Genomic DNA, 21,892 nt, shown 5'->3' with positions numbered 1-21,892 from the left:
TGAGTTGAAGATTTTTGATGGATATTGGGGGGAAGTTCTTTACTATGAGAGTGGTGAGGTGTTGGAACAGGCTGCCCAGAGAGACTGTGGACACCCCATCCCTGGAGGTGTTCAAGGCCAGGTTGGATGGTGACCTGAGCAATCTGGTCTAGTAAATGGGGAGGCTGGCAGCCCTGCCTGGCAGGGGGTTTGGAGATTCATGATCTTTGTGGTCCCTTCCAACCCAGGCCATTCTGTGATTCTGTGAATTAAATAACTGAAATAATCTTTAATTGTTAGTATAGTAGCATCAGTTCATCATGAGCAAAATAACTGCTACAAAAGAAAACCTTTCTAACGAACTTAAATTATAGCTTGAATACTTTTACAGTGCTTGGATGTTTAAAACTGCCACAAAAATTTTATCTGAGGTGCACCCCAAAGTTATTTAAATTTAAAAAACCATTAAAAATAAATATCTTTAATTTAAAATATATATATATATATAATCCTACAACTGATCACTACATAATTTCTTATATTTTTCTCTGAAACACATCAAATTCACAGTCAGTTCGTTACAGTGAGTTTCAATTAGACAAAAGAATCATAAAATTCAGAGGAAGTGGTGAGGCACTGTAAAATTGCCATTTCATTGTAATTGAGTTTTTCACCGAATATTTTAAAACAAACATAAAGAAGGTCACAAGCAAATAAAATGTGAAGGCATAGTCAAGTATGTGCTGAAGAGGTGCAGTTTGGGATGGTAGGGATGAATATGAGAATGCACAGACAAATAATAATTCACTGGAATTAATCTTTCAGTGCAAAGTTACAGTAAGCCATACTGGTCACTGTTTGAAAACCTGATTGGAAAATGTCCACCTTCATCCCTATGTGCAATCTATTCTCATAGCAAACATAATCCTTTAAATTGCAATTTGAAGACATTCAAATTTGTCATGCACCCTGCTCTTATAAGTGTCCCCATCACTTCCATCCTAAGTAGCCTGAAAGCTGAAGGCTATCCAGGAGCAGACTAGTGGGTGAATATCTAAGAATAAAAGGATAGTATTTTTTTTCCTTCAGCACCAGCTGTAAGAATAGTTTAAAATCCTGAATCATATAACAAGAAGACAGCAGCCACAGACAACAGCAGTCCTCCTCATACTTCTTAAACTTAAAGCATTTGCAACAGGCACTGTGGGTCCTGCCATTGAAAGAACCCAGATCCAATGTTAGATTCAGAAATTACCACATGTAAGTAATTTTATAATACTTATAACTAAAACAAACAAAAAAATAAAACCACACAGGGCCACATTCCCGACTCTTCTCTTCGCGTTACTCCATGACAGCAGTCAGACAGCCTGCCTTCCATTATTACCGCTAGCAGCAGATTTATCCCACAAACTCTTAAACAAAAGGCATCTGTAATGATACAGAATTTAACACGTTTCTTTATTTTCCAAAAGCATGAGACCTGCCTAAACTACAAAGGAACAGTGGAAAAAAAATATTCACCAATTATTTAAGAGAGGTGTACATAATTTATTTGTTGTCTGCTCCCCTTTTCGGTAATTCAGCTCTAGCACTGCAGCAGTTCAGAGTAGCAGTACACAGGGAAATTACACATTGTTCAGAGCATGCCACCATATAAGAAACTTTTCATTCTCAAAGCCTCCTACCTCGCAGTCAAACGCAATTAGTAAAAGCTCATCTCAAATAGCCATGAAGGGTCTTATCAGCGAAGGTGCGCTCATTTGCCTTTCAAATTGCAATTTGGCAGGCTCCGTGGCTGTTAAGAAGAGCTAATTTGAACACAATTTATTAAATTGCTTTGACCATGTGAATGTGAGTTTCTGTTGGCTTTTACATCTTTAGTACTTTAATCACTAATGTTCTCCTAAAAGCTCTCTAAATTGTCAATAAAGTCCTACCATCTCTCGCAGAATAATGCATCACTGCATGACTAAGCAAAATCTATAAGGTCATAGCACAAAAAAATAATTTTTCACTTAAGTCAATAGCCATGGACTCCTGTATTCAGGAAAGAATGTATTAAAATTACTTTCTAAATGCTAAGTATTTATTCCTGATTAATGAACTGCAAGGTTTTAGAAAAGAAAATGGGAGGGAGGAGGGTTGAGGAAAATGTTACATTAGTAGGAAGCAAGACAAGGACAACAGCTGAATGTGGTAAAGATGAGAGAAAACTGCCAATTTCTCAGCAGAACATGCATCATTCTACTCACTCTTAAAGGACATATTTATAAATCTCTTACAAAGAGACATTCTCCTTGCTTTGTATAAGACTTGCTAGGGAAAGTCAAATATTTCTGCACAAATTGCAAGAATGAAAGATGCACATTCATCGCATGACTCGTGCTATACTGTGGCAGATATTGGCATCTGCTGCAAGGCTGGAATTTTATTTAATAGCCCTCATGCTTTATATTACAGACAGAAAAGCTAGTTTATCATACAAGATCCTGAGAGTATGAAATTATCTACCTTTTGGATGGCCAACAGTCTTGGCATTGTTTGCATAGATTACCCAAATAACAAAGAATAATAATTCATGATGAATCATTCTAAGCCACAAAAAGAATTCCTTTGCCTCTTCTTTTGTTTGTTTTCCTATTCAAGAAACAAAGGAGATTTTTCTTCTGACATAACATGGCTGAAGTCCTACACACAGTTTTAAGATGTATGTGCGCCAATCTCTGTTCCACCATCAAGTACTTGTATGGAGACAGAAATCATATGATACGAGAGCTTCAGAAGCCCAAACTCAGAATTTCAACTGTTAACCTATATCTCTTCCTACCCTACAATGTGTTTTGGAATAGAGACACAAAATACCTCCACCTTATCTGTCTATACAAAGATAAACCTATTGATTTTTTTGCTACTTCAATACTACCTTCAAGATCTGATTGCTCAGCTAAGCTTGTATGTCACTTTGCTAAGCATTCAACATCCACAAGGACCATCAAGTCCAAATGCTGGCTCTACACATGACCACTCAAAATTCAAACCCTATGTCTTGGAACGTGGTCCAAATGCTTCTTTTACTCCATCAGGCTTGGTGTTGTGACCCTCTGGTGCAGAACATTTCCCTAACTCTACCCCCCTCCATGCTGTTCCCTCAAGAACTGTCACTGTTCCCAGAAAGCAAAGATCATCACTTTCCCTCTGTGCAGGCTGCCATGAGGCCTCCGCTCACCTCCTCTTCTCTGAACAAGTAACCTCAACCACTCTACTTACATCTTGCCCTCCAGATCCTTCACCATGCCCAGCTCTGGCTTTTTTCCAGTCATATATTCAACTGACCTTAGATCTACGCTGTAGCCTAGTCTCTAATCCATCCCTTAGCCCTATCTCCTTTCAATCTTGACTAGAGGCTCTGAATGAATTTTGGACCCGATTCAGTGCTTCTCATGTCTGATCTATGTTACCAGAACCATGCTCACCTAAAACAGCATAAGACTAAAAACTCCATTCCCTCTCTGACTCAGGTGGAAGTTACCCAAAGGAAATGCTACCTTGGCATTAACTGTCCAGAATAAGGAGGAAAACATGTCACAGACCCTTGCGCATTTCTTCTGAAAGCCATCCAAGATTTACTACCTGTGTCTGAGAAACAGCTACTGTGATACTGCATTCAGAGCCAGCACTTCTGCGACAGATAACTCATGCACTAGTAATTCCAGATTACTTACTAGCTGCAACAGAGTATGTCATGAAAGCAGAGGAGTAACTTAGGTACAGAGCTGTCATCAAACTAAAAGATCACTTGTAGTCTTCACTGTTGGAGAGCTAGATGCAGAAACTCCCCTTGTGTTTGGAAGACACTGCAGAGGTCCTGTCTATCCAACAGGTTTGGGCTAACTTCTGTGTTTCAAGCCAGGAGGGCATGCTGCTTTGGGTGTGACTCGCACCAAAGCTGGTTCTGTGCATTTGGTAATTTTTTGGTAAAACCAGTAAGAATAAGCGAACATCTGCTCTTTGCTAACACTTAGTCTGAGATTTATGCAGCTCTCAGATTTCTAAGCCTGAGGCCAAACAAGCAACCCAAAAAGAAGCAGAAACTTCCAGAGGCTTATTCATTCTCAGAATATTTCTGTCTGCTCTGCATCTAGACAATAGAGTTGACTCAGTCTTCTTGATTGAAGTAATGTCCTTGCTTAATGAATCATATCAGAATGTTAAATAAAAGTTTAGCTAATGGGATAACTTAAAGAGTTTTGCTAATTCATAAGTGCACTCTAAATTGGCCTGTTGCTGAGCTCATTCATTGTTCTCCATCATCCCTCTCCTCATCAGAAACAAAATCATACAGACTGACTCCATAAGTATTCCTGGGAAACAAGGAATTATCTTGCTTGAAAGTAAAAAAAGTACATTTCTTGCTGAGATTTAGAGTAATGTTAAAATCTTCCAAAACTAAAATTTAAACAAATTCCATTGTTGTGTGTGTGTTTTGTTTGTTTGTTTTTGTTTGTTTTGTTTTGTTTTTTCAGCAAAAAAATAATATTCAACAAGTTATTTGATTTTGGCTTCATGAGAGCCATATGAAGTTACATGTCATAATCTCATTTAAGTGAGAAAAGTAGTAAAGGAGAGCATTTGACCTCTAAAGATATGGAAAAAAAAATAAATAAAATAAAAAATCTAAGAAGCAGGATAAGTCAGAAAATAGAAATAAACTCTCCAACACATTAGAGTGATTGTTCTTGCTAACATTCTACTACTGAGGACATTTTCTTTGAGCTCAGTTTTTGAGCAGTCATAAACAACTATACAACCTGCTCAAAGAGAACAACTTTTGTCTTCTCCCTGCCGCATCGTATTTCCAAAGCTACACATATTTCTAACACAAACCAGAGAATTCTGACAAGATGTTTCTTTTCTTAGAATCAGAAGTGATCCATTGTGGAACATGCTGAAAAATGTTCCTTCTGAAGTTCTGTATGCGCAAATAAATCAGTCTGCATACTTTAGATGTGTCTTACTCTCTGCTATATATAATGTATAAATAAGATTACAGCTGCTTCCTAGCAACCCACAGATACCTTCATTCTTGAAATTCATGGCAACAACACAAAGGAAAAAAACAAAAAAAACTGGCAATTTACTGTATCTTTTTCTTTTCCATAATCATTTGCCTGATCACTGACTGCTGTCAAGATCAGAGATGACAAGTGACAGGGCAGCTGACACTTTGAAAACTACACTGTATCATAGCAGTGGTGTACACATTAGGAAAGAAATTGCCACACAGAGTTCACTCTTCAATAATACATTCAGATCGAGCTAAATTAGGCAAGATTTAGGAAAGAAACACTTATGTCTCAGTTAACATCTGAGACAGTCTAAGTACTACCAGTGTCAATTGGCTCACTCAGGTGCCTACTCAAAGGAAAGCAGATAATCAGGGACCTTTCACATGATGGAATCATCAGACACTTCCAATAGCTGATAATTAAGAAAGTAGTCTAAAGGACTTTAAAATTAAGAAGTAATTTTTGTAATTACTATTTTGTATTTAACACCTCATAAAATGCTGTAACACTATAAAGCAATGAAAAGCACAGCAATGATACAGGGGCAGCAAAGTCCCAGCCTAAACCAAGTGAGAATAAGCCCAAATGCAACAGGGAGGAAGGGAGGAAGGGAGGAAGGGAGGAAGGGAGGAAGGGAGGAAGGGTTCTGCTTTTCTGGCATATTGTGAGGTCATCCTTTTTGTGATTTTTCAAACTCACTCACAGAAAATTTTATCCTATCTCAGCTGCAGTTAATACTATTTAGCACTTACTCTCTTCCCAGAGTTATTTTCATTCATGGAGTATTAACAGAGTCTATTTTGGTATTTCACTAACCACAGAACTTGGAAACTGATTATCTGCAAGGTTGTTATTTTTTGTTTGTTTTCTTTTGTTTTGCTTTAAGGGAGATCTCTTAGCTTCTACGTCATCTGAACATGACCATCAAGAAATACAAAAATAGGACAGTTTTTATTAGTGCTAAAGCCAATGGAAAATTGTAAATGAACCAAGAATGATGTTTTGATCAGAGATTATCCAGATCATCAAATAGTAATTAAAACTGTGATAATATTAGGCTATTCATTCCCATGAGTCTGAGCAAGCTTTGCTAATGCAGCCACCTATTGTTAACAACTTACAGCTGATTTTGCTTGCTGGAACTAAAAACTCTTCAAAATGCCAGTTTATTGCTAAGGGAGCAGAGGGAAAGCAGCATCTGCAAATAATAAATGAGGCTCCCTGTGTTTTGACAATCTTTTAATTTCCATTTGGATTACAAAGAGAACTTGCAGATGTGTCTTCAAATTTCATAGTCCGCATTTTTAAAAGTGAATTAATTTTACTCACATCTTGACATTGGTTAGCAATGTGTAAGCCCAACAGAACTTAGTTTGGAGGATTTTACTTTTGAGGCCTACAGCTTTAGTATTTGGTTATGGAACATAGAATTGGCAGTGGCATATTAAAACAAAACAGCAACAAAAATATACAGTTTTTAAAATACTGTATTATAAATCTTCAGTTTCTGTATTTGATAATCTCTAATCACTCTAACCCATCTCATATGTTATTCAAATTCTGGTAAGTGAATTTCAAATTCTCAGTGATTACATGTAATACTTAGGCTTCACTGTAACTTGAACATTGATGGAGTTGTTATCAGATTCCATTCTAAAAGTAATCCTAACCTCATTTCCTCCCACCATATCCTGTTCAAAGAGCAAACTCTTGCACTTGCCTTAGGGGTCAGGCAAAATGCAAATATAAATGGTGTACAGTAGCCAATTTGTGCTTACAGAGCAAGTGTTTCAGTTCACCAGCCTCATAATAAGACCACTTAGACACTCCAGCTTTCTGATAAACATTATGTTGCATATCACAGAGGGCATAAGAAAATTTACTTCTTTGTTCAAAGATTTTCCTCCTTTTTCTCCTTAGAAAAATAAAGTAACAGTGAACATTAGTGACAATTACTGCAAACTGGTTGTCTTTGGGATGTTATTATTGAAATCAAACCTATGATCAAAAACATCAAGTTCTTATATTTTTCCTTTCTATTTTTCTTAATCATAAAATTCTGAATTACTTCAGCCTTTTTGGAAGAAAAGGAGGTTATCAGGAGTAGTCAGCATGGGTTCACCAAAGGGAGATCATGCTCGACCAACCTGGTAGCCTTCTATGATGTTGTCACTGGCTGGGTGGAAGGGGATAAGGCGGTGGATGTAGTCTACCTTGACTTCAGCAAGGCATTTGATACTGTCTCCCATGACATCCTTATAACAAAGCTGAGTAAGTGTGGGATAGATGAGCGGACAGTGAGGTGGGTTGAGAACTGTCTGACTGGCAGAGCGCAGAGGGTCGTCGTTGGCGGTGCAGAGTCCGGTTGGAGACCTGTAACTAGCAGCATTCCCCAGGGGTTGATGCTGGGTCCTGTTTTTTTCAACATCCTCATCAATGACCTTGACAAGGGCATAGGCCACCCTAGGTTGACATGTCTGAAGGCTGTACTGACATTCAGCGGGACCTGAACAGGCTGAAGACTTGGACAGTAAGAAACTGGATGAGGTTTAACAAAAGCAAGTGTAGAGTCTTACACCTAGGAAGAAATAATTGCATGCGGAATTATGCGGAAGTACACACTGCAGAATGACCTGCTGGAGAGGAGCTTAGCAGAGAGGGACCTGGGGGTCCTGGTGGACGACAGTTGGCCATGAGCCAGAAATGTGCCCTCATGGCCAAAAAGGCCAATGGCATTCTGGGGTACATTAAAAAGAGTGTGGCCAGCTGGTTGAGGGAGGTGATCCTACCCCTCTACTCTGCCTTGGTAAGGCCTCATCTGGAATACTGTGTCCATTTCTGGGCTCCCCAGTACAAAAAAGACAGAGATCTCTTGGAAAGAGTCCAGCGGAGGGCCACAAAGATGGTGAAGGGCCTGAAGCATCTCCTCTATGAAGAAAGGCTAAGTGAACTGGGTCTGTTTAGCCTTGAGAAAAGAAGGCTGAGAGGGGGCCTGATCCAGGTCTATAAATATCTAAGGTGTGAGGGGCAAAGTGGCAAAGCCAGACTCTTTTCAACTATGTGGAGACAGGACAAGGGGAAATGGCCAGAAACTTCAGCATAGGAAGTTCCACACAAATGTGCACGAGAACTTCTTTACGGTGAGGGTGATGGAACACTGAAACAGGCTGCCCAGGGCGGTTGTGGAGTCTCCTTCTCTGGAGGTATTCAAGACCCACCTGGGCCTACCTGTGCAACCTGGTGTAGGGAACCTGCTCTGGCAGGGGGGTTGGACTCAATGATCTCTGGAGGTCCCTTCCAACCCCTACAATTATGTGACTCTGTGATTCTGTGAAATATAAACACAGAATATTCAGGAATGTGACCATATATCCCTTGGGTCCATCTGGTAGTTCACCAGTGAACAGTGTAATTTACAAAACACTTTGCCTTTGGCTAAAGCATATTCAAACTGAATCCAACCTGATAAACACAATCAGGAAAACAATAATAATAATAATTATATATATATATATATATATTTAAGTGAAGCCGTTAAAAAATAAATGGAAATTATATTCTCTGTATCAGCTTTTTTTGTGTATAAATAATTCCAAATTTATATAAAGTATTTGCTAATTCATCCCAATAACTTTATGAATTTTAATAAAGAACAACATAAAAGAAATTTCATGCTGATCATGGAGAAAAACACTAGGAGTGAAAATGTTTGTTGACAAATTGTCTTTCAAACCACCTTTTGAATCAGGAATTTCAGACAACCTGTGATGATGGGAAGACACATGCAAATACAAATTTCACATTAAGTAAGTTCAAGAAAGCTGTTAATGCCTCTACTCACAGAAATCTCTATTTAGGTAATGAAGAGAACAAGGAAAGCTATTTATGACAGCTTCTCCATATAAAATGTTAGTGGCGTATGACAGCTTTTACCATACATTTTTTTTTATATATAACTTTTTAGTTAGTGGCATGCCTCTGTGGAGCTTCTAGAACATAACAGTAGCTTAGCTGAAATCTGTAATGAGTCCAACAGAAAATTACCACCAGGTTATAAATTCTTCTGACAGAAGAAAGCTTTCCTGAATAGCCATGCTCCAGGGTCAGCGCAGATGAGAGACTAGCCTCTCTTACAAGTCACTCATCTCTATGGGCTGATCCAAGAACCTGAAAAGCTGAAAGTATGGACTGGGAATATGCTGCCAATCTGAGTTCTTCAGCTGACTTCCACCATCTGTGCATTAGGCACACTGAGCAGTGGATGAAACGTGCTTGTGCAGAACTGTGGCTGGGTATTCAACAAGGAAGAACTAATTATTCTGAAGCACCATTCAAGAGATTAAATGAATAAATAAATAAACAAATAAATCTGGCAGTTACAGAACTCACTGCTGTGTAACAGATACCCGTATGTAGCAATGTTTCATTTTGGAGAGAGGAAGGACATTTCTATCTCAGTATGAATAACATTTAAAGGCCAAGTTAGCCTATATGGACTCACTCTACAGCTCCTGGGACTGTAATAATAGCATGCCTTGTGAACACCATGCATGGATTGTTTCTGAAGGAATGTAACAAAAAAGAAACAGATTCAGAGTCTAGATTTCCTTGGAATAGCATCTCCAACTGTATTTTTGTTCAATTATGCCATTGCTTGAAAAGGTTACACTGTAAACATGGCGTTTCTTTGCCATAGTAGTCATAGTGAAACTCCTGTGTGCTTGTCACATCAAAGCTTTCAACAGACCCACATTTTTAATACAGTGTTTATGTAAAATAGGATTCTCTTCAATCAGTTTTTAACAGACAAGCTTGTATATTGCTATAAGGCATATTCTCTACTCTGAGGTTTCCCTCTCTGTGTACCATGAAGGATCCCTCCCTCTTCTGTCCTGTCCCTAGAGGTATTTTGGAGCTGGAAGTCAGAACCATACTTGTTGTAGTTTATTAGATTAAAATAGCTGTCAATTAGTTTAGTCATGGGTCTTTGCTGTGAAATGTCTATGTGAAAATGGAATTTGAGCATACTTCCATCAAAATGTGACTACTTACTTAATTCTGCAGTTCAGTAGGCTCTTTGCCTACTTTTTCTGCACACTGAGGTAACTGTTCATAGGTAAATAATACAATTTTGAATATTGTGTGCAGTTTTTTTCTTTTCACTGCATGTAAATAAATGAAGCTACTGAGAATGGATACATGCTAGACAGATTTTAAAATTATTTTAAATTGTTCTCTACACCTTCTTACTTTTTTTTTTTTTTTTTTTTTTTTTTTTTTTTTTTTTTTTTCCTGAAAGTCTGTTTACTCTGTAAAGACTGACTATCATTCACACCAGAACAGTTTCATAATGCCTGACAGCACAGAGAGTTCACGAGAAGGACAAAGTTATACGGACCCTTTAAAGCTGAAATGAGAATTACACAACTATTTTTTATATAAATTGTATTTATACCATTAAGGGCCATGCACTAAGTTCTGTCTGTGCTTTAAGACATTTAGAGAAGCGTATCTTGTTCCTTCTTAACAAAGATTTTCCAGTGTATCCCATCTTCCCATTTCAAGTGTCAGGTTGTTATATATACAAACTTCCTTCTGAACTTTCTCTTTGCTTCCCTGAGGAAAATAAAGAAATCTACTAAACAATTGAAAATACACAAGTACTGGGCAACTACACCAGCAATACAATCAAGCCGTGCCCTCTATCCCTTGCTAGTGCGCATTGTGTAAAAATGTTTGTTTTGCTTTCCAAAATACTTTTTACCAAATTGAATTGTAAATTAAATGTTAGGCATACTTGTTAACAAATGTAAATTGGTGTAATCCACTGAAGTCAGTGGAGTTCTGCCAGTTTTCAATGAGCTGATTATTTTGGCATCTTGAATCCTGAATTCCTTCCTTGAAGAGCCCATCTTTACATTATTGTGGTGAGGATCTTACATCGGTATTAAATCCAAGTCAGAGCTCTCCTAGAACTTATTTATCTATTTATTTATTTATTTTATTTAATTATTGTAGGGGTTGGAAAGGACCTCTAGAGATCATCGAGTCCAACCCCCCTGCCAAAGCAGGCTCCCTACATCATGTCACACAGGTAGGCGTCCAGGCAGGTCTTGAATATCTCCAGAGAAGGAGACTCTACTTACTCCTCATTAATTTCAAAAAAAAACAAACAAAACAAAACAAAACAAGAACCCACAGTATTCAGAAGAGTACATAAGAACATTTTTTGAAGACTCTATGGAGACTATTTCCATGCAGAATAAATAAAACATGATCAACACAAGCAAGGACTACATTTTAAACACCATCAATCTTGCTGATCAGAAGTTTGCATACTGAAGTCACTAGCATTTGTGTTCATGCCATCAGGCTTACAATCTACCACAACAAATTCAGAAGAGGTATTATATGCTGTTAAAAGCCTCAAAGAGTCAAATGAAAATTTGAGCTCAGTTCTTGGCTGGATCTGGATTTTTTCCATGGCTACAATGATTTAGTGAGTAAGGGCACATCACTAAATTAAAGCTTATGTCTCAACTCTCACCGGCTCCTCCATCTCCTTCACATAACCATTTTGTTTTTTCCTTCAACTCTGGCTATACTCATTGGTTTGTTTAAGGCTATGGATAAGTACAATCTCGATTCAGAACTCTTTCACTGGAATCCAAGTTTTTTGGCAGTTTTGCTTACTACAGAGAGAGTGTGTGAAATATTCATTGGAATGAACATTTTCAGAAATAGTCACTACTGAAGTAATTCAGTAAATAAATTCACAAATACATGCATATATAGCACCAGTTAACCCCGAGACATCTTCAGTAAGTTATGGAAGCACCATAAAATAGCATGGAACTAACTGAAAAGGTTCTGACTTAATCCAGAAATAATTCACACAAGCTGAGAATGTGGTGACTGTACTACTTTGAAAGCTATCTTCATAGATCCAATTGTATGAAGCAAACACTAACTTCACCTACATCGGTGGGACTTCTTTCACTCAGTCCAGTGAGTAAGCTACAAAATGGTTATGAAACAAATCTGTTAAATAGCCTTGCTATGACTTCATCACTTGGCCAAATAAAAACTGATTTTCCCTAGAGTAAGGAAAGATGTTTCTTCTTCCTACATGCCTTATCAAAGAATGACTTTCTACCCCTTCACACACTGGTACAGCTGTTCACAGAAAATCATGTCTATTTCTTTTATTACAGAAGAATTGCATTCCTTGTCTTTGTATCAGACATCCTGCTTTTGTGGGAGGAGGGCAAACAAGCAAATAAGCAAACAGTTTTTGAACTTAAAAAATAATAATAATAATAATAATAATAAAAATATGAAGACTATAGACTTGGTCCAGAGAATTCTGGAATTAGTAAAAATAATGAGCCAGAATCAAAGCTGAAAACTCAGCTTAACGGTTAAGCACATTTTAAGCTTGAGCAACTGAAGGCAAGTTCTGTGAACAGAAGTGACAGGCATGAAAACACACAGTTTTTAATGTCTTGTAATCTCCATTTTGGTAAGACTGTGGTTCATTTTAGAGAACTAACTAAATGTTCATAGGCAGTGAGCAGAATAGAAATGATGTCATTCAAAAATGTGAAAGTGAGAATTGCCTGCAAACAAGAGGGAGAGACTGCATCTCCCCTTGTAGAGAGGAGAGCTAACTAAAAACAACTTTTGGCTAGTGAAAGACATCACGCAATTTAGGTCAAACAAATGACTTTGCCATAGAGGGATGTTTTACACTGAAACACCCCCCTTTCATGCTTTTAATCCTAGGATTACACACAAATATTGACCACTGCATCAGTAACTTCTGAGATAACTTATGATTTTCTTGAACTATGCACAAGTTCTGTATTTCAAAAGGCAACTTAGAATCATAGAATCATAGAATTACTCAGGTTGGAAAAGACCTTGAAGATCATCAAGTCCAACCGCAGCCTAACCAGTAGCCTATCTCTTAAAAAAAAAAAACAAAAAACAAAAAACACCACAACAACAAACCTCTGCTAAATCATATCCCTGAGTACCACATCCAAACAGCTCTTAAACACATCCAGGGATGTTTAACTTACCAACAATATTTAAAGATAATGTTGAATGTCACTATGGTGTAGTGGAAGTATGGCTAGTGATGTTACATATTACTTTTGCCAAGCAATTTTTATCAGAGTTACTGATTTAGCAGCTCATGAATTTGAAGAATTTTAACTACTATCATTTTCCTCAGGGGAAAAAAAAAAGATAGGGAGAGTGTCAATCTCTTTGTTTCTCTTAATCCATTTTATTGTCCTTTCTTTGCACAGAAATGGCAGCAAAATGTTTAAGTCATTAACTCTTTGTTTGGCTCAAATTAGAAATCTTCTGTAAACCATTTACATTTGAAATATCTTATTGCCCCCTCACTGTATATTAAAGACTTAACATGTGTCTTTCAAAGATACACTTTTTATTCCTTATTTTTTATTGAATCTTAGCCTGAAAAACAACTTCAGTGCTCTGCAGAGATTTATTGGTTAAATTCAAAAGATCCTACATGCAGATGTATTGCAACCTAGACAGCATCGCTCCCTAGAGAATGCCATACTTCTCTGCAGCTAGAACACACGCTTAATGTGGTCTCTCAAGAGATACCCAAATCACCCCTGTGCTTCTACCAGTGTGAGAAAGAAGAGGTGAAAACTGAACGAGGAACAAGGGATAAAAGATTGGAATACAGAGATAGAAGGCAACAGACTGGAAAATGGCAGGCAAAGAATAAGGACATAAGAGACTGGAAAAGAGAAGAAAAGTAATACTAGAACACAGGAGAAAAAGACATGTCTGAATCTGAGCAGTAGTGATGGAGGGAAAGCTGAGAAAAAGGAAGAGATAGAAAAATATTATAGGACAGGCTGTCCAAACACACTTGGACAGAAGATTTTGAGAATGTAAGGCAAAAAGGAGTCCAGATGAGATGCTGAACTGGAAGAAGTTGAGGACAGAGATCCTAAAATTGGGATAGGAAGGCAATGTAAATGAGAAAGGCAGACAGGCTATGAAGAAAAGGTGGAAAGTGAGACACAAACATGAACTGAGAAGAAAGATGGTCCAGTCAGCATAATAAGAACGTAATAGAAAGTCCAGCGATGAGTTAGATATATGAAGCTGAAGAGGGGACAGTGGAGTGTATTAGGCATGTGTGGCAAGATTTTGGTCATTTGGGGGCAGCAGGGGTGGCCTCTGTGAACACAGTCCCACAGTTTGCACCATGTCATATCAGAGCCAGATCCAGCTTCTCCAAAAGGGACCCTCCACTGGGCAGAGATGAGCCATGACCAGTTCTGGCTGTGCCTCACTGGTAACACATTAAAGAAAGTAAAGAAAAATATTGCACAGCAGCAGCTGGGAGAGAGGAGCGTGAAAAGAGGGAAATGGATCTGTAGGGCTCAAGGTCAGTGCAGGAGGGCAGGAGGTGCTCCAGGCAGGGAACAGTAGTTTTCTGTAGCCCAGGAGAGGCCCATGATGGAGCAGGCTGTTCCCTGTAGTCCATGGGCACCACATGGAGCAGATCTCCACATGCAGCCATGGAGAAACCCACAATGTAGCAGTGAATGTAGCCTGAAGGAGAGTACCCACAGAAGCAGCCCCAGGCTGGAGATGCAGCCCATGGACAGAAGTCCTTAGTGGGGAAGCTGTGTGCTGGGGAAGCTGGGGTCCATGGGGACAGTGCTGGAGCACTGAAGAGCAGAAGGGTGGGATCCATGGTATGGCCCTATTTAGGAGAAGTGCAAGGAGAGCTGCGGCTCCACATGGGGTCCTTTCAGGAGGGATTGCAACCCATGGGAGAAAACCCCATGCTGGGGGCTGGGAAAGAGGGTGACCCTGGAGGAATGGCAAAGATGAAGCATTATGGACTGACTGAAGCCCTCATTCCACATGCACTGCTTGAGGGAAGAGGAAGAAAACGATGAACTATGGCAGATCAGGGGCAGGAGGCTGCTTTTAGTTTGCTTTTAGTACTCAATGGTCTAGTCTATTAGGTAGTAAATTATATTAACCTCCATTATGCTGAGTCTGTTTTGTCTGTGACAGTAATTGGGTAATTGGTGAGTGTCCTCCCTGTTCATAGCTCAATGCACACAGTCATTTCTTTTCATCATTTTTCTCCCCTTGTCCTTTTTTGAAGGAGGAGTGACTGAGCAGCACAGTGAAGTTTACGTGAAACCACCACATGGGGAAAAAGGCAAAGCAAGCATGAAGGCGTATGATGAGCAAAAAAGATCTTCTTAACAGAAAGTCCTCATTGTAAAGCTGAAGAAAGAGACATGATACACAAGTTTTGTTGCCCTTTGTCAGCAGATATGTGTGAAATCCACCTACGAAAACTCCCATTGGCATTCCATGCTAGAATAACTCTACCAGTTTCTCAAGAAAACTCAAGTGATAGACATTTCTGTGTTGTTGAGATCCTGCACTGGAAACCCATGTATGTATCAGTCTGATGCTTTGTGATAGGATTTCAAGATTTTGTTTTCAGTCAAGATTTTGTTTTTTGTTTGTTTGAGATTTTCAAAGATTAAAAACTGCATCTAAAGTATCTGTCCTAGATTTTGCCTCAATAGCAAGTACTCTAATATTAGGAAAGGCCAGAACTAAAATAATCTCTATAACCTTCTTTAATGCTCCCCTTGTACAAACATTGTCAAATCTTTTGTCAGGAAGAACAAGCATAAAGAAAGAGAAATATATGAACATGTGGGTGCATACTGGATAATGATAGACACAGAAAGTTATCTACACAGCATATTCTGAACTGTCAATTCATTGTTCCACTATCCCAGAATGTGTTTTTAGAAATTTAACAAAAAAAATATATATATTTTTTTCAATTACACAATAATTATGTTAATTCCTAAAACACACTTTGGATTAAATTATAATGGCTGAATATAACTTTCATTCTCATCTATGTTTCTTGTAACCAAAGACTGCCTCAATGCAGTGAATATATGTAAAAAAAAATGATTTCCCGTGTTAATACAGAACAGAATGTTCTATTACTGTGAATGGTTGCTTCCTGGATACCATATCTGACAAACATATAACAACACTTGCTTCAGGTGGGAGTGTTGCAATAATGGTAAGCCCTATTTCTGCAAAGCTGATTAAATATTAGCAACGAGCAAGTGCTGCAACACAAAAAGAGTGAATTGATGGATGTGTATGTTATTCATTTCTCTCTCAGTAAGCACTGTAGAAGAGAAACACTGCAGAGTTTAACTTCCCAAAATCTTTTTGCTGTGTAGGGAATAAAATTATTGTAATGGCTAGAGAGTGCAATGAATGGTGTGCATTATAAGGCACATTTTCCAACTCACCGCAGCAAGCTGTTCCACTCCACTTGCAGTTCGTGCTAATGTTATGAGGTCTTCTTGCATCTTATCTACCCATGATTTTATCCTACAGAAATAAAAAAGTAATAAAAAAAAAAAAGAGAACTTCAGTCAATTCAACGTAAATATCTATGAAAACCTCAAGCACACACACACACAAAAAGCCAGCAGATGAATTTTCAGATGGCAGACTGACACTAAAGTGTACTTGATACAGCTATGAATCTGCTTCAGATATGATCTCTATTTTCCTTTTCAGAATATGTTGATATTATCATTTACAAAATGTATTCCTAGGACAACCTGGCTTGCTGCTCACTCACAGAAAGATCATTCTGGATGTCCCTCTCCTATCAAAGAACACAAGCACAGAGAAACAGCATCTAGGAGCTGTCTGACAAAGAAGAATAAATCTTCTGGCCTGCAGCTCTTCTCTGGATGCTCACGGAAGCAGCAGCAGGACAGGCTGCAGCCAGCATAGGTGGCATGAGTTGTTCTGGCAAGAGAAATCTGCTCCTGGCTGCTGCTCTTGCTGTGCTTGCTTCACTCCCTAAGCCCAGTAAATCTGCCTCCTTGCAAAAGCATTGGATTCAATACAGTTTTCGTGTTCATATGCCCTGTCATGCTGTGTAACAAGAAAGGAGCCATGGCACAAGTTTATTTCAGTGAGACCTATGTTTACTCCTTTGACAGAAGAAGGTGGTGTAGACTACCTAGTGAGAAAAACTGGTCATCAACTCATCTGTCATATCATCCCTGCCATTATTATAGCTCTGCATTCTGAAACCTGGGAGAGATACTTATATTTATCCTAGCCACGTCCTAGCCTTATTGTGATACATGGGAAACGGCAGCTAAGATTATTTATGAAAGTAGGAAAGAGATAAGAAAGATAAGGCTCAATTTCTGATTCTATGTAGAAAATTTGTAGGAGTAAGAAAGAATAAGTAGTATTGCTTTCACTCCTTCCTTCCACAATCTGTACATTCTGAATTAAACAACAGTCCCTAACTTAAAAGGATATGGACACTATCACAGAGTCATGACTTCAAAGTTTTATTAAAGGATACTTCTTCATGCTACAGAAGAAAGGCATCAGTCATCCAAATGTCCAAAAGTCATCCAAACTTGACTGGATAGAAGGAAAAAGTTTTTGGTTTTTTTTTTCAATAAGTGTAGTGAAAACACTGGAGCAGGCTGCCCAGAGGTGGTGGCTGCCCTGTTCTTCGGGTCATACAAACCAAGGCTGGACCAGGCTCTGAGTATTTTGATCCAGCTGTAGATGTTCCTGTTCCCTGCAGGTGGCTAGACTAGACTGCCTTTAAGGGCCTCTTCCAACTCAAATGACTCTATGATTCTATGAAAATTCAGGACTGACTTCTAATGTGAAGCAGCCTGAAATAATGTCTGCACAGCTAGAATAGGAACTAACATAGACAGAAAGGTACGAGTTTGACAAAATATCAGATTTATGACAATTTCCTCTTCTCAGTCATTATTAGGTGGCTTTCTAATCAACGTACAGTCTTTCTTGAATTGCATTTTGACACACCACAAGCAGAATACTCTGACAAAGTAAACAAAAACTTTCTGAAGTTTTAGTTCAAATCATTTTCAAGGCCCTTACACAAAAAGTCTGTAGCAAAAACTGAACTCTGCTTTCATACAATCTAGAAGAGAGTCTCACATTTATGACTCAGTATTCTTCATAAAAAATGCTTAAGCAACTGGCAAGTTGTTACCATGGTTTCTTATTAACCATGGCTTCCACCTGTGACTCTGCTGATTTCATCTTCTATCTCCAGCTACTCTCTTGGCTTATTTGGTACTCTCATCTGTTGTATCTTTTATCTTCTGTTGTGTTTTATCTTTTGTTTTTCCCTTCAAAATCTTGGGTAAATATCAGTGATTTTACTCAGCCTCCATAGCACTTCCATTACTTTCCCACTGGATTCATAACTGAATAAAAAATGTTTCAACGGAAGTTATTTCACTAGTTTTGGTCATCACAGAAAATTGTTCTAGTTCCTATAGGCTAGAAACTTTTCAGAAGACTGTCTGCCCTTTAAAATCTTCTCAGAGCAATAGACATTTTCATTATCAGTTATATAACAGAAAACACTCCAAAAGCTTTTTTTGCTAGTTAAAGCCATTATTGATAATATCATTTATTCACAGCTCATAGTGTGAGGATTTAATACTTTTTGCTGTGTACATAACAGAAGAGCTATATAGTGATTTATATCTCCCTCTTCAAGCTATTGAACATCAATTCAACCCTTAGACTGCCATTATAACACTTTATATTAAGATAATGTTTGATATACCCAATACTCGCAAACACAAACACATTATCTTCCTGTTTTTAATGGTTAGTTCCATGGACCCAGAAAGTATTAGAGTGGCACTCCACACTTAGAAATGCTGACAAAAAACACCCATCAAAAAACCAATGACTTGCTTTTCTGCTCCCTTAGTTAAAACTGGATTTGTTGCTTAAGCCCTATAATTTCCAACATGAATTTAGTTTGATTGTGTTTCAGACAGGTACTCAGCTAAAGTCCTATGTCCTGCAAATAGTGAAGACTGATTTCTAGCACAGATGGAAGAATATCAAGGTAAAATGTCCATATTTTATTTTTATTGACACTCCTCTTCATTTGCATGTATAAAGGTTTAGGAACATGGAGGAAAATGTTCATTGTATGATCCCACTCTCACGGTCATTATGTGCTCGTGGAACTTCAGTGACAAATGAGAAATGAGAAATCTTAAAACAAAAGCTACCCTACATACAACTAACAGACATAGCAACATCTCATAAGTGGAGTACAAATTTTCTCCTACCTACCTTTTATACTAACCTCTAGACTATTTTCCCATTCCTTTGTAAATGTACCCTTCAACACTTAGTCTATTTGCTACCTCTCTCCAGAACAGATAACAAGAATACCCCCATCAGGTTAATGTTGATGCTCTTCTGTGAAGATTCAACAAAGGTTAATAGGTACAATATGTCAACAGAGACATGATCAGTATTTATTTCCGACCTTGCCCACCAAGAGTACTCTTACTGCCTTATGTCTAATGTGGCAACATAGAAATGATGTATATTTGGATTTAGGATTTGATTACATTTTCATTAACTATTAAAATTGACACCATCATTATGCCAGCATTCCTAAATTTTAATTTCTATGCTTTACTTTCCAGATCAGGTATAAAATAAACTAATGTATCTGTGAGAACAGTATCAACTCATAAGTGCAAGTGTGAACAAAAGCAAAAATTGCATATATATACTGTTTTGATTGTGTTTTTTTTTTCTGTTTCAGAGAATGGGATATACCAAAAGTGAAAAAGTGAAACCCAGTAGCCAAAAGCATTTTCAAAACCATAAAATAAATAACTGAACAGAGTGAGAATTTTTATTATCCAAAAAGATACTTTGAGTTATTTCTAAGAAGGTTGGATAGAAAAAAGTCAGAGAGGATTGATTTTTAAATTGACTTTTTTTTAATTTCCCACTGTTATGGATTTTAAAGAGTGTTTTCTTCTTTGTCCCTGAAAGGAAACTGAAGTGGTGAGAAAACATATTAATTAGTTAGTTAACCTTGAAGTACTACATGAAGTCACTCTTAAAAACACAAACTGCTTATTACTACTTATGATTTCTACTACTCATGAAGGAAATGCAGAACACTTTCCTCTTTAACTTGCAAAAAGATACTTTATTTTAAGTAACTACTTCTTATGTTTCCTCTAAACTTTCTGCCTCTGCACTTTTGACCAAAAAGATCAAAACTCCCAGCTCTCCAGCCTGTCTAGATCCCTCTGTAGGGCCTCACTACCCCCAGGCAGATCGACACTCCCAGCCAATTTAGTGTCATCTGTGAACTTACTGAGTGAGGGTGCACTCAATGCCCTCATCCAGGTCATCAATAAAGATATTGAAGAGGACAGACCCCAGCACCGACCCCTGGGGAACACCACTCGTGACCGGTCGCCAGCTGGATTTAACTCCACTTACCACCACTCTCTGAGCCCAGCCCTCCAGCCAGCTCCTTACCCAGCCGAGAGTGTACCCATCCAAGCCACGGGCTGCCAGCTTCTGCAGGAGAATACTGTGGGAGACAGTGTCAAAGGCTTTGCTGAAGTCTAGGTAGACCACATCAACAGCCTTTCCCTCATCCAGCAGATGGGTCACTAGATCATAGAAGCTGATCAGGTTGGTCAAACAGGACCTGCCCTTCATGAACCCATGATGGCTAGGCCTGATCCCCTAGCCATCCCGCACATGCCGCATGATCTCCCTCAAGACTATCTGTTCCATAACCTTACCTGGAACCGAGGTCAGGCTAACAGGCCTGTAGTTCCCTGGATCCTCCTTACAACCACAAGACTTTTGTTTGTTTGTTTGTTTTTGTTTTTTGTCATATATACATCTTTACCTAATGTACTTTCTCTAGCACAGATTTTCTTTTTCTCCCTTGTCTTAAACAGTAGCAAGTACCACAGGATACAACAGAATAAAGGTTAATAATTTAGAAGGTGTTTTTTTGTTTTTGTTTTTTTTTTTTTCCTAGCTCACTGTCAGAGATACAAATAGTAAAATGAACATTCTAAAATTCTGGAACTTTGTATAATTACTTTCTCCTTCCAACAAGAATTTAAGTAAAATCAATAGTAGTGTCTAACATCTGTGTCGCACTTCTCCCATCTCGGCACCAAACAAAAGTCTCTTTGCAGCATACACTGTAGGTATTTCATGTTTCACCTAGACTGCTTTTCTGAACTACAAACAAACACAACTCAAAACATAACAAAATGCAACTTTTTTTTGCATTTTTTTGTTTGTTTGTTTTGTTTTGTTTTGTTTTTTTTCAAATAAGGGATCATATTATCTCATAGCAATGTCTTATAACACATGGCTCTTAAAAAAAATGAAAGAGCCTCTGGGCACTGAAATGCTTGTCTGGTACTGCTTTGAAGTGAAGCCTGCAGTGCAATATCTGCCTGACAGCTGCTCCTGGTCAGAGTTTATTTAACAATTGGAAAGCTGTCACAGCAAACATGAAGTCCCATGACTTAAAGAAGCAGCAGTCATTTTTCTGCAAAGGGGAACAACAGAAAGCCTGTACAAAAGGTAAGGTTGTTCCTATCACTATTAGCCTGGCACACACGTTGCAATGGATGTTCCACTGAAAAGTGGTTACATTTTGCAGAACAACTGATTTCAACCCGACTTTCCTACACATGGGTCTTCCTTATATTAGACAATTACTGGACAAAAGGAGCACCCACACTCCTTTCACAGAAACTTCCAACTGATGTGAATGACTGAGGGGACTATCTGATTAGAGACAGACAGATGTGGGGCATTTAATAGGGAATTAGAAGGTACATCCCTGCTGATGTCACCTGGACTGATGAGACTGATGAGGAAAGAGCTAGAACAGT

At 38.3% G+C, this 21,892-nt stretch overlaps 1 protein-coding gene across 3 annotated transcripts in view; it reads right to left on the bottom strand.

The window, feature by feature from the left end:
- Positions 1-21,892, bottom strand: part of CACNA2D1 (calcium voltage-gated channel auxiliary subunit alpha2delta 1) — a 335,419-nt gene that overhangs the window by 267,309 nt on the left and 46,218 nt on the right. For all 3 annotated transcript variants that reach the window (XM_072326869.1, XM_072326871.1, XM_072326870.1), the window contains exon 2: positions 16,418-16,499. In XM_072326869.1, the coding sequence (XP_072182970.1) occupies positions 16,418-16,499 (82 nt within the window). The remainder of the gene's footprint in view (positions 1-16,417; positions 16,500-21,892) is intronic.

The sequence above is a fragment of the Excalfactoria chinensis genome, chromosome 1, assembly GCF_039878825.1.
Source record: "Excalfactoria chinensis isolate bCotChi1 chromosome 1, bCotChi1.hap2, whole genome shotgun sequence".
NCBI classification, from domain to species: Eukaryota; Metazoa; Chordata; class Aves; order Galliformes; family Phasianidae; genus Excalfactoria; species Excalfactoria chinensis.
This window is presented reverse-complemented; position numbering and strand designations above follow the sequence as displayed.